This window comes from Cygnus atratus, chromosome 9 (assembly GCF_013377495.2).
Source record: "Cygnus atratus isolate AKBS03 ecotype Queensland, Australia chromosome 9, CAtr_DNAZoo_HiC_assembly, whole genome shotgun sequence".
Lineage (NCBI taxonomy): Eukaryota > Metazoa > Chordata > Aves > Anseriformes > Anatidae > Cygnus > Cygnus atratus.
In genome coordinates, this window is record NC_066370.1 from 21,151,519 (window position 1) to 21,164,708 (window position 13,190).

A 13,190-nucleotide genomic window follows, 5' to 3' on the forward strand; every position below is an offset into this window, starting at 1 on the left:
CAATTGTTTTAAACTCAGATTATCTTTTAATTAATTTCCATACACTAGTAATAACAAATAGTTATAGCTATATAAATAAAAGTTCTCTGTGTACAAATTGCTATAGCCTTGCAAGGATCAATATATTTAATAATAAACTCTTGTAACAGTACTGCTAAGCATCTGGAAAAAAAAAAGAGAGGTTGCATTCTAATTTTAGTTATCTCCCATTTTTGGAATATATTTACCTACCAGAGTAGTCTTACCATAGCAGAGCAACTTGAAAATATAAGAAAAAGAAGGGCAGGAGGAATAGGAAAAAGGAGGGTGGGGAAAAATAATATTTGAGACTGAAATACCGCAATTCATTCCATAAATGAATTACTGCAGATTTCTAGGCTCACCAGTTTTATTTCTTTATTTTTTTTTTTACTCCCTCCACGTGCCCTAAACATTTCTCATGTAAAATAAATCATGTACTTCATCCTGATTGCTTTGTACCATATCAAAAAGATTGTACTCACCGGTATGAGGTTTCTGGCAGCAAATCATGAATAACGTAACTTGTAACATTTCCTACGGGAATGCTGATGTCACCAAGGTCGATGTTGTACGAAGTAATCTCAGCTCCATTATTGCATGGTTCTTCCCAGTTCAATACAAGGCACACAGAGGGTGAAAGCTGATAGGCATCCATGTGCTCATCCTCCAGCACGGAGAGGATGGAGACTGCATCAGGTACAGATGCGGGGATTCGGCAGGTTACCAGATCACTGTAGGGCCCAGCTCCTGCCTGGTTAATAGCCTGTGTGGCAAAATAACATTTTTATAGGAGAAATATTCTCTTTCAAATGTCTGTCAAGTTTTTAATCATGAACTGTGCAGCCTGGAACAACTGCATGGATTCCTCAGAGGATATTTATCACTGGCTCGTTCTCTAAAGGATGATTCATACCCTCTACCTTATTAATTAATATCTTCCTTTGTTACTCAGGAGTGACACTCAGCTAAATTGGAGAATACTTATCTTTTCCCTAACAGCTACTTAATCAAACTTAATAGTAATCTTTTCATCATCAGAAAAAATTGTTTAGTAAGAGAAAATGTCAGTCATCGTGCTGCCAGTGACAGGTGACATCATGTTGTCCAGCACACTGGACACCCGAAATTGTCAAGGGGCCCTGTACAAAAACCTCAACCTACTGCAGTCTTCTGCAGAGTGCAACATCAGACACTTCATGCAAGGATCCCTAGACATAAGGGGCACTCAGCCTGCTGAGAGCTACACAGTTTCCTAACTCAGATAATGAATAGCTGATTTGATGCTAAAAGTTTCTGATATAAGAATATACAAACTCAGCACGGCATTAAGTCCGTGACTCAGATTTCCCCAGAGGTGACAGATTACTAGCAAACTACCGCCAAAGCACATAGCTCAATATTTTCCACATGAGAGGAGACCAAATTATCAATTTGTTTTGTTATAAAACAGTTAGCAAGCTTCTCATCTTGATTCATAAATCCAGGATCCCAGTGGAAACCAAGGTTCAAAATCCAGCCCAAGTCTGCTCACTAATTAGAGGTTGAAGTTTTTGCAAGCTCAACACTGCACAATTACACAGACCTGTTTCTTTTCTGATCAGTTGATTCTCAGCGTTAAATGCTGTATGTGCTGCGGCGTTACCTTCTCAGGACTGTTCCAAGCTCCTGTGCACAGAATCACAGAACTATTCAGGCTGGAGGGGACCCTGGGACATATCTACTCCAGCTCAAGACAGGATCAAAGCTGAATACAGATCAGGTTGCTCAGGCTTTTGTCCTGTTGGGACTTGAAAAATTCCAAGGATGAAGACTCCAAGGAGACCCTCTGTAACACCTTTAACATCCTTAACTGCCCTCTGTGATAACCTTTTCTTCTTTATATCCTGCCTCAACAGCTCTGTTTCAATCTCTGCCTGGAGCAAAACTGGAGACAGGATCCAGATGCTAACAAATGGCAAGTAATGGGCAACACCACCTTCACTGATCTGCTACTAGGCTTGTTCCTCCTGATACTGCCCAGCAAGCTGCTAGCCCACAAGGTACACATGGAGCCCACGACAGGACGTCTGGGCTACAGAAGTGGAGAAGGTACAGTCCTTCAAAAGCAGCTTTTGACTTTTCCCAGTAACATCTACCACCATCCTCTGCTCTTGGGAAAGTGAGCCCAGATTCTCCCCCAGGTTACAATTAACCTGGAACACCTGGGTTTACAATCTTGCCAGTAGGACTATGATGGCAAGGAAAGGACAAGTCAAGCAGCTGTTGGATTCCTTGCCTATGCTTAGCTGTAGTGAATAATATTTTTCTGCTATGCATAGTACAAATACAAAGCCATATTCTGTTTTTCCAGGAAGCATTTTGTTCGACTGAAGAAAGACATAATAAAGTTAGATTTGTCAGCCTTTAAAAAGCCCTTCAAAACAAATCCTGCTCCAGGGACATCTTCTATTTAGTGAAGCTCTTCTAGAGCTGTTAAAAGTGAGCCTTGTTTTGTGGTCTGCCAATGATATTATTTGTCTTGCCTCTAAACCAGTGTTTGGCAATCTGTATCTTGCTCCCAGCTATTTATTTTTAGTGGTGCTTTTAACTGTTTTATTGGACAACCTCATCGTCATAACTGATGGGAATTTCATTCTTCTTTGCTTCCTAGATATTCCCCCTGCCTAAATGACACAGTATTTCCCTTTGCAGAAGCCACAGTTGTTTTCAGGAATATTCATTACAGGAAAAAAAGTTGAGCAACAATAAGGATAAATTGTCTGCCCTGCAGATATATATGCCTGATTCCTCAATTCCCTCTTTTTATCGGGTTACTGTAGGTTGAGATAGCAGTGTTGGATGTTTATTAGAAGGCAGAGTAAAAATTGTTTGGGAAATCTTTATTTTTTAAGAAAGTAAAAGAAATATTTTCTGTTAAAGTTGCTAACAGCTATGAAATTAACTATTCTCACTATTATAAAAAAAAATCTGACACTATTTAGCTCTTCTTCTTTGACTATAACTCATTTTTTTTGTTCTTGTAATTGCTTAAATGTTCCAGTGTATGTTATATCGTGGTTTCTGAGATATGCATATCCATATAACACAGATTGTATCTACAGCATGAAGCCCTCTAAAAAGGAACACGTGGCCAACTGATGGATTCCAACACCATGTCTTAGTGCTGTCGTGCATTTCACTTAACTTCAGTCGATGGATTAAATTACATTGGCCATGTTAAAACCTAGGTAGATGTGTGCAACATTTTTGTGGCAGGTAATTTACAATGAATGTCCACCACTTGAAATCAAAGATCCTATAGAGCTGGCTGTTTCCATTTTTAACATCAAAATCTGCTGGAGTTCCCCACCATTCACCGCAGAAGTGGTCTCATGCTCTCCTCCCTGCCCAGCGGGTTCTGAATGCCTTCCCTCTTGCGCAAACAGATGCACTTTCTGGCTCAGACTTCCAAGCCACCCATCCACGTTCTTTCAATTACTTTCCCCAGTGTACCAGGGCAAGGTATAGGGCCAGTTCCGAAAAAGTCACAAAACACAGTTGAGCGTACTTAGAGGTGTGAGGCCCTTGCTCCTTGGCTGTTGGCCAACCGCTCGAAAGCTACTTTGTACGAAAAATTCAACATCCTGTTAAAAAAAAATAAATAAGGAAACTCTTGACAGAAGCATGTTGTCCTTGATCAAAGAAATGACCTTGGGTGGTCCACACGCTGCCAGCTGGGTGGGTAGGTTAACTTTTCATTGGATTTATTGGTGGTATTCTGCCTTAACATACAAATAAATCTTCTGGAACAGTATCTTGTGCAGAAGTATTTCTACTTTACTCCCACTTACTTTACTTTCCATTTATTTTTTCAGTGGACATAAAGAAGAAAAGAGCACTGTATTTTTATTTTTATATATACACCTATATAACATATTTTAACATTTACTTTTTACTGAAATGAGACAAAAAGATCGAAGAAATAGAGATCATATAGAGACTCTATATGATACTCAGTCTTGCAGATCCAAGAGAAAAATGGTAAGAGAAAACAAGATGAAGACTCATCTTCTGGCAGCTACAACCTTCTATGTATATAGGAATCTACTCAGCTGCTTTATTTGATACATGAAACAGATGTTGGAGTTTATTATTTAAGCTAGGGGAATCTTCAACAACCGGTTGGGAGGTAAATGTTGTTTACCTATCATAACCAAGAATTTTATTTTTTTTTAAATTGTCTAAAACATCATCATTTTCTTTTAACATCAGAGGGCAAGGTGGCTGTTAAAAGTATTATTCACTGAAAACAAAGTACATGAGACATGAGAGCAATTTTCGTGAGCTAGAAGTTATACCAACTCCCTTGTTTATCGCTTTGAATAGTGCTGAAACTAAGCCACCTAACAGTCTGCATTATTTAAAATAAATTAACATTGCTGCCAACTTACAGAACACGTAATTTCGTAGTGGCTAATGATATTAAAAAAAAAAGTCACACATAGCCGAAGGCAGCTATGTTTACATCTTAAATTGCAACGCATGCATAAACTTCCATACCTGTAGCCTACAGCAGTACTGTGCTGCCGCTGACAGCTCACTTATTTCAAAACAGGTTTCTGTGCCACTATATGCAAGCTGTAGAGATTCCTCATCTTCTCCCCACTCTAATCTGTATTCAGAGATGTCAGCACCAGAACATTCAGGACTCTGCAACACAAATATTTATGTCAATTAAAAAATGAGTACTTCAGATCCTTGTGGTTCACTGGGTTAGGAATTAAGAACATGAAAAAAATCTCTTTATTTTGAAATTAATACGCTATTACTTCTGCAAATTGAAATGCCCTGAATTAGTGTTCCATAATAGGTTTGTGAAACAGGCCAATTCTGCCCAAAATTTATCTGAAAGTCACAGAAGCAAGAAAGTGTATGCAGCTGCTTCATTTTTCACCACAACACTCAGTAATAAATTCTCCCCCCACTGGCTTGGCAGAAGCATGACTGTGGAGAACACAAAAAACATCAATGCGGTTAAGTGATCAAAACATCTCTGGCAGAGCTAGCCTTCAAGCCTGACGTAGTTGTTCATGTTATGGAGAAAAGATCAACCTCAGCAACTGAGTAGCTTGTCTGAGGTTTTCAACGAAAGTCAGCTATCGAGCCACCGCTCAAAGTATCGGGTACGGGAGGGTGGACCTGTGTACATTAATGTCCAAAGACTCTTACTGGACCCACATGTGCTCAGCAATACCTTTATTATTCTGAAGTCTGTGGGAACACAGAATTTGTCCAGATATTTTTTACTGGAATTTGCTGGAGATGAGCTAGTACAGGCATAATGCCGTGGCTCCTGAACCAAAATTTTATTTCATTCTTTGCAAGAACTGCCTAGTGCTGTGCTGTGTCAACTGAAGTGCTTTGAGGAATCTCTGCTTTATGTAGGGAAGCGTGGCCCAGAATATGACAGACTTTCAGATTATGGCATGCAACAAGCTCTCTTTTTAATTCTCTGAATGGGAAACTAGAAAAGTGATCCGACTACACAGGCAAATCTGCTTGAAAAAAAAAAAAAAGCAACCCTAGAAACTGTGAGAAAGTTAAACAGTCACCCTAGTTTAGCAACTGCAAATTTGTCAATATAGCTGTTACTGGGAAAACAAAGACGAGCGGTGGGTTGAGCAAAACGCCACATGGAACTTCCACTGTAGAAGGTCTGATTACTAATAAAAGGATATGGAGCATCCCTGTGTGCCACAGTGATCATCCTGAACACACACACAGGGTTCACCAGCTTTGTCCCTGGGCTTCCAGCTACTTTCATAGGAGCATTGGGAACTACTAAGCCTGGGGAACATGAGAGGTAACTGAAAAAGAGCATCTCAACACTTGCAGCTTTCTGGAACAAAAGCGTGACCAGCTTAACTGAAAATTACCCTAAAAGCCATAGTTGTAAAACAATGTGTAAAAAAGTCATGGTAGACACCACAGAGTGCTCTGCAGGCTAACCAAAAACTCCAGTCCTCTGCTATTTTTCCTTTGTGTTATCAGCTAAAAAAGATAGACTCTAAGAAAATGTCACCATTTGCAAACTGTATTACTCCTTCCAAAGCTTCATTTTCAGTTAGAATTGACAAATATATCCTGTATATAAAAACAGAACACACCAGAAACAATGCAGCATTCATTCACTCATGGTTGAGGAGAGCAAACTCCTGTTCATACACTCATTTAAAATGCAACATTTAAAAGCCCAGTACAACTTTACCTCAAAATCACAAAATGTTGCAAGAAATATCAACAAAACACCCCAAAACTGTATCAAATGCACTTGTTTCATTATAAAATTGAACTCGGACTGTGTTTGTATTTAGATGTATTGTTAGCACAATTACTTTCTTAGAACATCTCATGAACATCAGTAACATTTCTCAACAAAGGCATCCTTTAGTGGAGGGAAACTGAAAGATGCAGAGCTGAATAGCTGCTAGGATTTCAGAGAAATTCTATGGCAGAATTACAGCTTCATTGTTCTCTATCACAGCTTTATTTATGACAATATCCTTTCCTTTCTGCCTTAATTACATAACTTTTTTTTTTTAATGACACTGATCCACATTTCAGCGTTTAAGCTAGAAGAATCCAAAGTCTAAGGTTGCGGATAATGGAGAAAGAACTTATACAAGCTAAAATAAAAGTAAATATTTGGGGAAGAGACAATTTTTGAGAAAAGCTGAATTGTAAGCATTTGTGAAAAGTTAATTTCATATCGGAGACTTTGGCTTTAGCCAAGATCAAATATTTGCCTTCACAATTCTACCGCAGGACATTCTGACTTGCTAAAAGCCTGCAGAGTGCACTTTAAACAGACCAACTCTCTATCATCTGACGCCAGTGTAGGAGTTCTTGTGTCTGAATGCTGGTCCAGATGACTCACGATCAACTTTATGCAATTCTTTAAAAAGAAAAGTAGAGATGACAACTTTGTACAATAGAGGAGTTCCTATATACACTTTTCTTGCAAAAAATTGTTCTCAACCAGTCAACAGCTCTTGAGCCACCTTTCAAGTGCACAATGATCACATTAGTTTGGGTAAGTAAAAGAGAAGTTAAACGAGGGCACCTGACCTACCTCCCAGCTTACAAGTACACGTGTGTCAGACAGAAAGGACAGAGAAGGTGCTCTGCACTGTCCGGGTGGTCCTGCTGCCGTGGTGATTTCTGTAGCTTCCGAATACGGCCCGTACTAGAGGGAAACAAGATGTCTATACGTCAGTACATAAACATACACACATCTCATGTTCCTCAAAGGCTTTTCAAGTGATTTTTTTTCAAGTGATTTTCAGGAACACCACACAGAAATTTTTTAAATGCAATAAACTCTCTCAAAGATGAACTGGGCTTCCAATATGCAGCACCAAATATCAGAGCACAGGATTAGACCACGTAAGGTACCGCAAGGTTAAAATGTGAGGAGAGCTTGGGTACGAGCAGACTGCACCTCAGCTGCTCCAGGGCATCCTCCTGTGCAGTGGTGAGTGCTCGTGAACACATAAGCCTCTTCTAATTTATCAAAGAGCAGAAATGTGTGCTCAGCAATAGAAAATTGAGAAACTGTTTCCCTCCAACTTAGCTCAAAGTAACGTGTTCCCATGGCTATGCCATAGCCTCGCATAACTGGCTTCCCCTCATGGCTTTAAGGAGGAGCTCAGCAACAGCAAAGCTGTACTGGAGTCCAAACCCAACTTCTGTACGAAATGTCTGCCACATGTTAACTGCAAAAGGATGGCATATGATGGAGCTGCAGTCTGGGTGTCTAACAGCAGCACTTGATGAGCAGTGGTACAAGGTACGTACACCATCTGCCACCGTGCCCAGCGGTCAGAGGCCTCCACGTGCAGCTCGGGCAGCTGTTCAGACCTTTTGAGCCTTTGGTAAAAATTAGCAAAAGAAACGGAAACACAAATTTCAACAGTCTGGAAAACTGGCTTCAGCCAGCGGTGCAAGGACGGGAGAGAGAGAAGGTGGAAGCAGCCTGAGGCTGTGAGAGTGGAATAATGAATTTTGTTCAGTGCATCCCCAAGCTAATTAGAAACCATTCTCCGGAACAAAGGAATGTAACTATAAGCAATTAGAGGAAACACTGATATTTGCTTATTTTAGAATGGAATACTAATAAGAATGGAAAAGTGAGCCATTACAAAGATTGAACAACACCAAAATTGTTCCAGAAAACCTCTCAACAGGCATCTCTGCTAGCAAGGAAGGCTAACACTGATTGCTTTGTTTGAATTACAAAGGATATATACTTCAAAAAAACTAATGTATTGACTCCTGTTGTTTTCTTTCCTTAACAGGAGGGAGACAGGTGTTTGCATTTGGTAAAGAACACTCCCTCACCCCTATTTCACATCTGGTTAAAAAAAAATAAAAAACAAAACCAACCAAGCCAAAACCAGCCCCTCCATTTAATCAAGAGAGGAGCTAGAAATACTTTGCATCTTTGAGCACAGTTACTACACAGTTAAGATTTGAAAAAAAGAAGGGATGCAGTAGAAGTAAAGAGATTCATTCTTGTAAGCAGATATGACTGTTGCATGTTTCGGTCCAGCTGACTTTGGCCAGTCAAGTCATGTTAGTACCTGAAATCTTATTTTAAAAGAGTACCAGATCCAAAACCACAGCTCTTCCTCAAAAGTCCTTTTAAGCATTTCTCACTTTTTTTCTTGCCCATCTTCATTTTCACCTTTCTGATCATCAGCTCTAATGCAATCACTGTCCAGAATCACACAACTCACGCATTTTACTACCTCTAATGAGAAAAAGCCAAATCACATACCCCGCCATCGTTCAAAGCTCTCACTCTGAACTGATACGTTGCGCCGGGAAGAAGGTTGCTAACTGTGCACTCCAGGTCAGGACCATGGTACACTTCAGAAACAACTTCTTCTGGTTCTGTCATTTCTACACTGTACTCTGAGATGGGACAGTCGCTTTCTGATGGAGGGACATCTAGAAAGAAAACACAATTCACTAATAACATATGGGCATATGCCAGGAAGATTAGTTTTTTAATTCACAACACACATATACAAACACATACACTATACACACGCACATACTATCAGCAATGATTTTCCTCTTTGATAGATGCCTTACCTGCATTATCTTCACCATGCATATAATCAACATTTTTAAAGCAAATGAATAAAACTACTCTTAACCCTAAACACTCCCAAGATCAGATCATCACATGCAAGATCAGCAGCTCCTCCCAAGGCAATGATCTTCCAACCTGGGAGACTGTTTGCTACCAGAAGGTGTCCAACTATTTTTTAAGCAAAACAAAGTAGCTACCATCCTCTCCTGAAGAATTGTTTTTTTCCCCATATCAAAGGTGGGGTTGTGGGAAGGAAGAAAAAAAAAGTTTGATAAGGCAGGAGAAAGAAAAGGTACAGAAAACTTCAGAAAGAATGGTGCTAGGCTAACACTGAGTACATTCCTTCTGGGTCAGAGAGAAATTATGAGGCACATGGTGTCTGTCTGACCTAATCTTCGCTGCTGGCTATTGCTGGACACAAGCTAGCGAGGGTCATGTACACTCCAGAACTACTGCTTACACATGGGATTTCTGGCAAAACCCCACCAACGCCTAATAAAAACACAAACAACTGCCATTCTCAAACTTCGTTAGTCACTTTCTTAACATTTATGAGATTCTATATCTCAGCACAATGATCTAAACCCTGAGCTTCACTTGGAATAATAGCTTTTTGCAAAACTGAATTTGTTTTCTGTGCCTGTATTTGGTTTGTTACAGGTACCTTTTCCACCATGAAAACAACATATTTGATAATATTTCCACATTATATCACAAGGCAGTACTGCCGAATCAACCTGCCTGGGGTTCTGAAAAGCAGTGCCACCAGAAGGTGGATCTTCTAGGAAACAACATGGTCTCCTGCATGCTGAAGTAATTTTTTATACTGGATTGAGATGTATTTGTCAGTTAGAAATGGTGCTGCTCTAGAACTTAGCTTAACAACTGACACCACAAAGAATTTTGGATGCTGCAAGATTACCATAGCAAAGAAAAAATCTGTTGCATACTGGCATGTATCTTGTATTCTGAAAAAACTGTGTATTTTTGACCATTTAGTGTCATGTCCATGGCCCAAGTTCTTTACAAAATTACTGGTATCCAATGAGTTGTGTTTGTTTGAAACAGGATTTAAATGTCACCCCAAATTCTCCAAGCTGTTTAACAGTGACATGCTCCAGTGGCTTACCCCATTGTAGCTGAACTTCTTTGTGCTTTGGCTTCCCTAAAACTCTTGGTGGCCGGCAGTGGCCCGGTGCAACACTTAGCGTACGGACAGGTAAACTTTCAGAACACTGGAAGAGAAGAGGAGCTGAAGTTAGCTCTGTGGTACAATTAGTGCCTATGAAATCAGTCATGATTAAAAAGTGACAAAGAAACTATGTTCTACAACAGCCATTTATCAGTTGTTTACATAAACAATAAAGGATAGAAGATGCTATCAAGCGTGTTTCTTGCAAATGCAATTAAGAGATTTCTTTCAGTAGCATACTCAAAATTGTAGCACAGAAACTTCGTTGGCTAATTTTTTGGGGCTCTTTATTCTCATTTTCCTTTTTTTCTAAAACAGTGTTGAGCTCTAACGTGCTCAATCAAAAAAAAATCACAGCACTAGGAATAGAAATGTAGGTAATAAAATTACTTTAAATCAAAGAAGGGAATGGAAGGAATCAGTGGCTGGAAAATGGAACCTAAAAACAAAGAACGATTCAGCCGCATGAAAGGTGATTACCCCTACTACAACTTCAGCCACCAGTGTTGGTCAGTAGAGACTCACACAGATTAGAGTCTGTAGCCTTTCTCAAGCAAGTGGTCAGATCACACAAATATTATGGTCTCTTCTAGCTTAAGTGTAAACATTTACAGATTGGTTGAGGAAAGCAAACCACACTGAATTGCAATTTGACTAAAAAATCATCAGATGCACATAGAAGTCTTCAAAAATTCACCAACTTGCAACAGAAGATTAACAGCAATCAGTGTAGCTTTATTGTGCTACAGGAAATATATTAACTTGCTTTTAAAAAAAAATATTTACCATATATAGTAGATAAATTTCTGAAAAATATAAAACCAATAGCCCTTACTGTTAAACGATACTTACCTGACTGTGTCCGCCAGTGCTGATACAGCATGCCCGGAGTTTATACAAAGTGCCTGGTTTCAAGTGAGTACAGGTATATTCTGTTGCTGATCCACTATATGCCACTTCCCACTGATTTGCTAGAAAATTAGATATATCCAAGTTTATAACAGTACAATACAACAAGTTTACTACTGTCTAGGAGAAAAGAAAATCCTTAATGTGGTCTTTCACGAATGATTTGTTTCAGGAAAGTCATTAGCTTTAATAATATTATGAATATTATTCCTGCTTCAGGACATACACAGACACACCGAGAAATATGTACATAGAACTGCATATACGCACAAATATATATTTCTAAAATATATTAAAATATAAAATAGAGTAATAAGTTCAGCCCTATAACCTAAAATTCCACCTGTCGTGAAGAACAAGTATACTTGTTTAAAAAAATAAAACAAATAAAAAAATCAACAACCAAAACTCTCCCAGAAATCCTGCAAGTTTTAAGGCTGCAAGTATGTAACTCTGTTTCAATCATATCTGCAGTATTAGCATACTAATGGCCTAAAGGGCCAGTACTTTAGAGTAGCCAGCATGGATTAAAATGCAGAAAACTTGTTTCAAGTTTACCTTCCGGACTTCCTTGAGAAATCTCCAATAGATACTTTAGGATTTCTGAACCACCATTATCTTGTGGAGGATCTGAAAAAAACAACAACCAAGGCAAGTAGTTAGTGAATCAAGATTAGGAGTGAAATAGAACAAAAAAGAATATAGAAACTGTTTTTGAATCTGCTCTTTCTCTTCCACAAACTAACTCCCCCACACTAACTACACCAATGAATTTATAGCAGAAGTGGGTAGCAGAAGTTAGTTCTCAGCATGAGTCAGAATAAGGTGGCTGGCTAACATTTCAGAGATGCTACAAATAAAACGCATGGTAAAAGCACTGAAAAAGATGTGGTATGGAGGTTTGTCCCAGTGATAAAGGAAGCAGCGTCCATCCGCAATGGGACACGAAATGGAAGACAAAAAGCCTGAGTGCACACTTGATTAAAACTCCAAGATAATTAATTAAAAACAAGAAAGAAATCTGATTCTTAAAACTTAAGTGCTTTTAAACATTCTTCAAAATATTCAAACAACTGAGCTGTCCAGCCTTCCAGATATTTTTTTTTTTAAACTTTGTGGACTTACAAACAGCATGAAATATCTAAGTTGTAAGATGCGTTTACAGAATTTTATTTGAATTCAATATTCAACATTATGACCCCCAAAGCCCTCCTATGACAAACTAAACCTGCTTACCCCACTTCACACTAAAGCCGTGAGATGTTATTGGCCCTTTAATGATCGGTCTGGTTGGAGGTCCTGGCCTGTCTGGGCTTGTTGTACAGACCAAAACTTCGCTTGGAGAACTCTTTCCTTCCACATTAGAAGCAAACAGCTGAAACAAAAAAATGCAACAAATTTAACATTGCTTACTGTGACGTTTTTTCTGACAGTTTTGTACAATACTTCCCTTAGTAACTGCACAAATATCATTAACTTAGAAAGCATGTCACTTCCCAAAATAGCGTGTGGGATTTTAATAACAGCAATCTGATTGTCAACACTGTTTCTTTAGAAACCACATTGATTTCTCCACCACCCTCTACCACCACGTAAGTTTAAGATAACAGCATTACTGTTTTTCTCTCAACAGCAACAAAGAAGAATCACATGGCAACTCGAAGTTATTTACTCACTGAAGATGAAGATAACAACAACTGTGCTATTTTTGTTTTGGAGGTATAAACTGCTATTTAAAACAAATTCTTTCAGGCTATCAGTAATCGCATAATTAAAACCCCAAGTAGTACGACAGGCAAACAAGAAAGGCATAATCGACAGTCACCAAAACTGTCAGGATGTGCACAAAGGAAACTTGCTCAGCCAAATCTTTTGTCTCTACTCAAGAATACCTTCTGCTGACTTCAGTGAGAATGGTGCTAAGCTACG

General features: G+C 39.0%; 1 protein-coding gene across 3 annotated transcripts in view; it reads right to left on the minus strand.

Annotated features, from left to right (window-relative positions):
• The window catches only part of FNDC3B (fibronectin type III domain containing 3B), a 185,338-nt gene that overhangs the window by 33,339 nt on the left and 138,809 nt on the right, over positions 1–13,190 (minus strand). For all 3 annotated transcript variants that reach the window (XM_035557360.2, XM_035557361.2, XM_035557362.2), the window contains 8 exons: positions 12,498–12,636; positions 11,820–11,891; positions 11,205–11,323; positions 10,290–10,395; positions 8,840–9,012; positions 7,133–7,246; positions 4,561–4,710; positions 504–784 (listed from right to left, as the gene is read on the minus strand). In XM_035557360.2, coding sequence (XP_035413253.1) covers positions 504–784; positions 4,561–4,710; positions 7,133–7,246; positions 8,840–9,012; positions 10,290–10,395; positions 11,205–11,323; positions 11,820–11,891; positions 12,498–12,636 — 1,154 coding nt within the window. The remainder of the gene's footprint in view (positions 1–503; positions 785–4,560; positions 4,711–7,132; positions 7,247–8,839; positions 9,013–10,289; positions 10,396–11,204; positions 11,324–11,819; positions 11,892–12,497; positions 12,637–13,190) is intronic.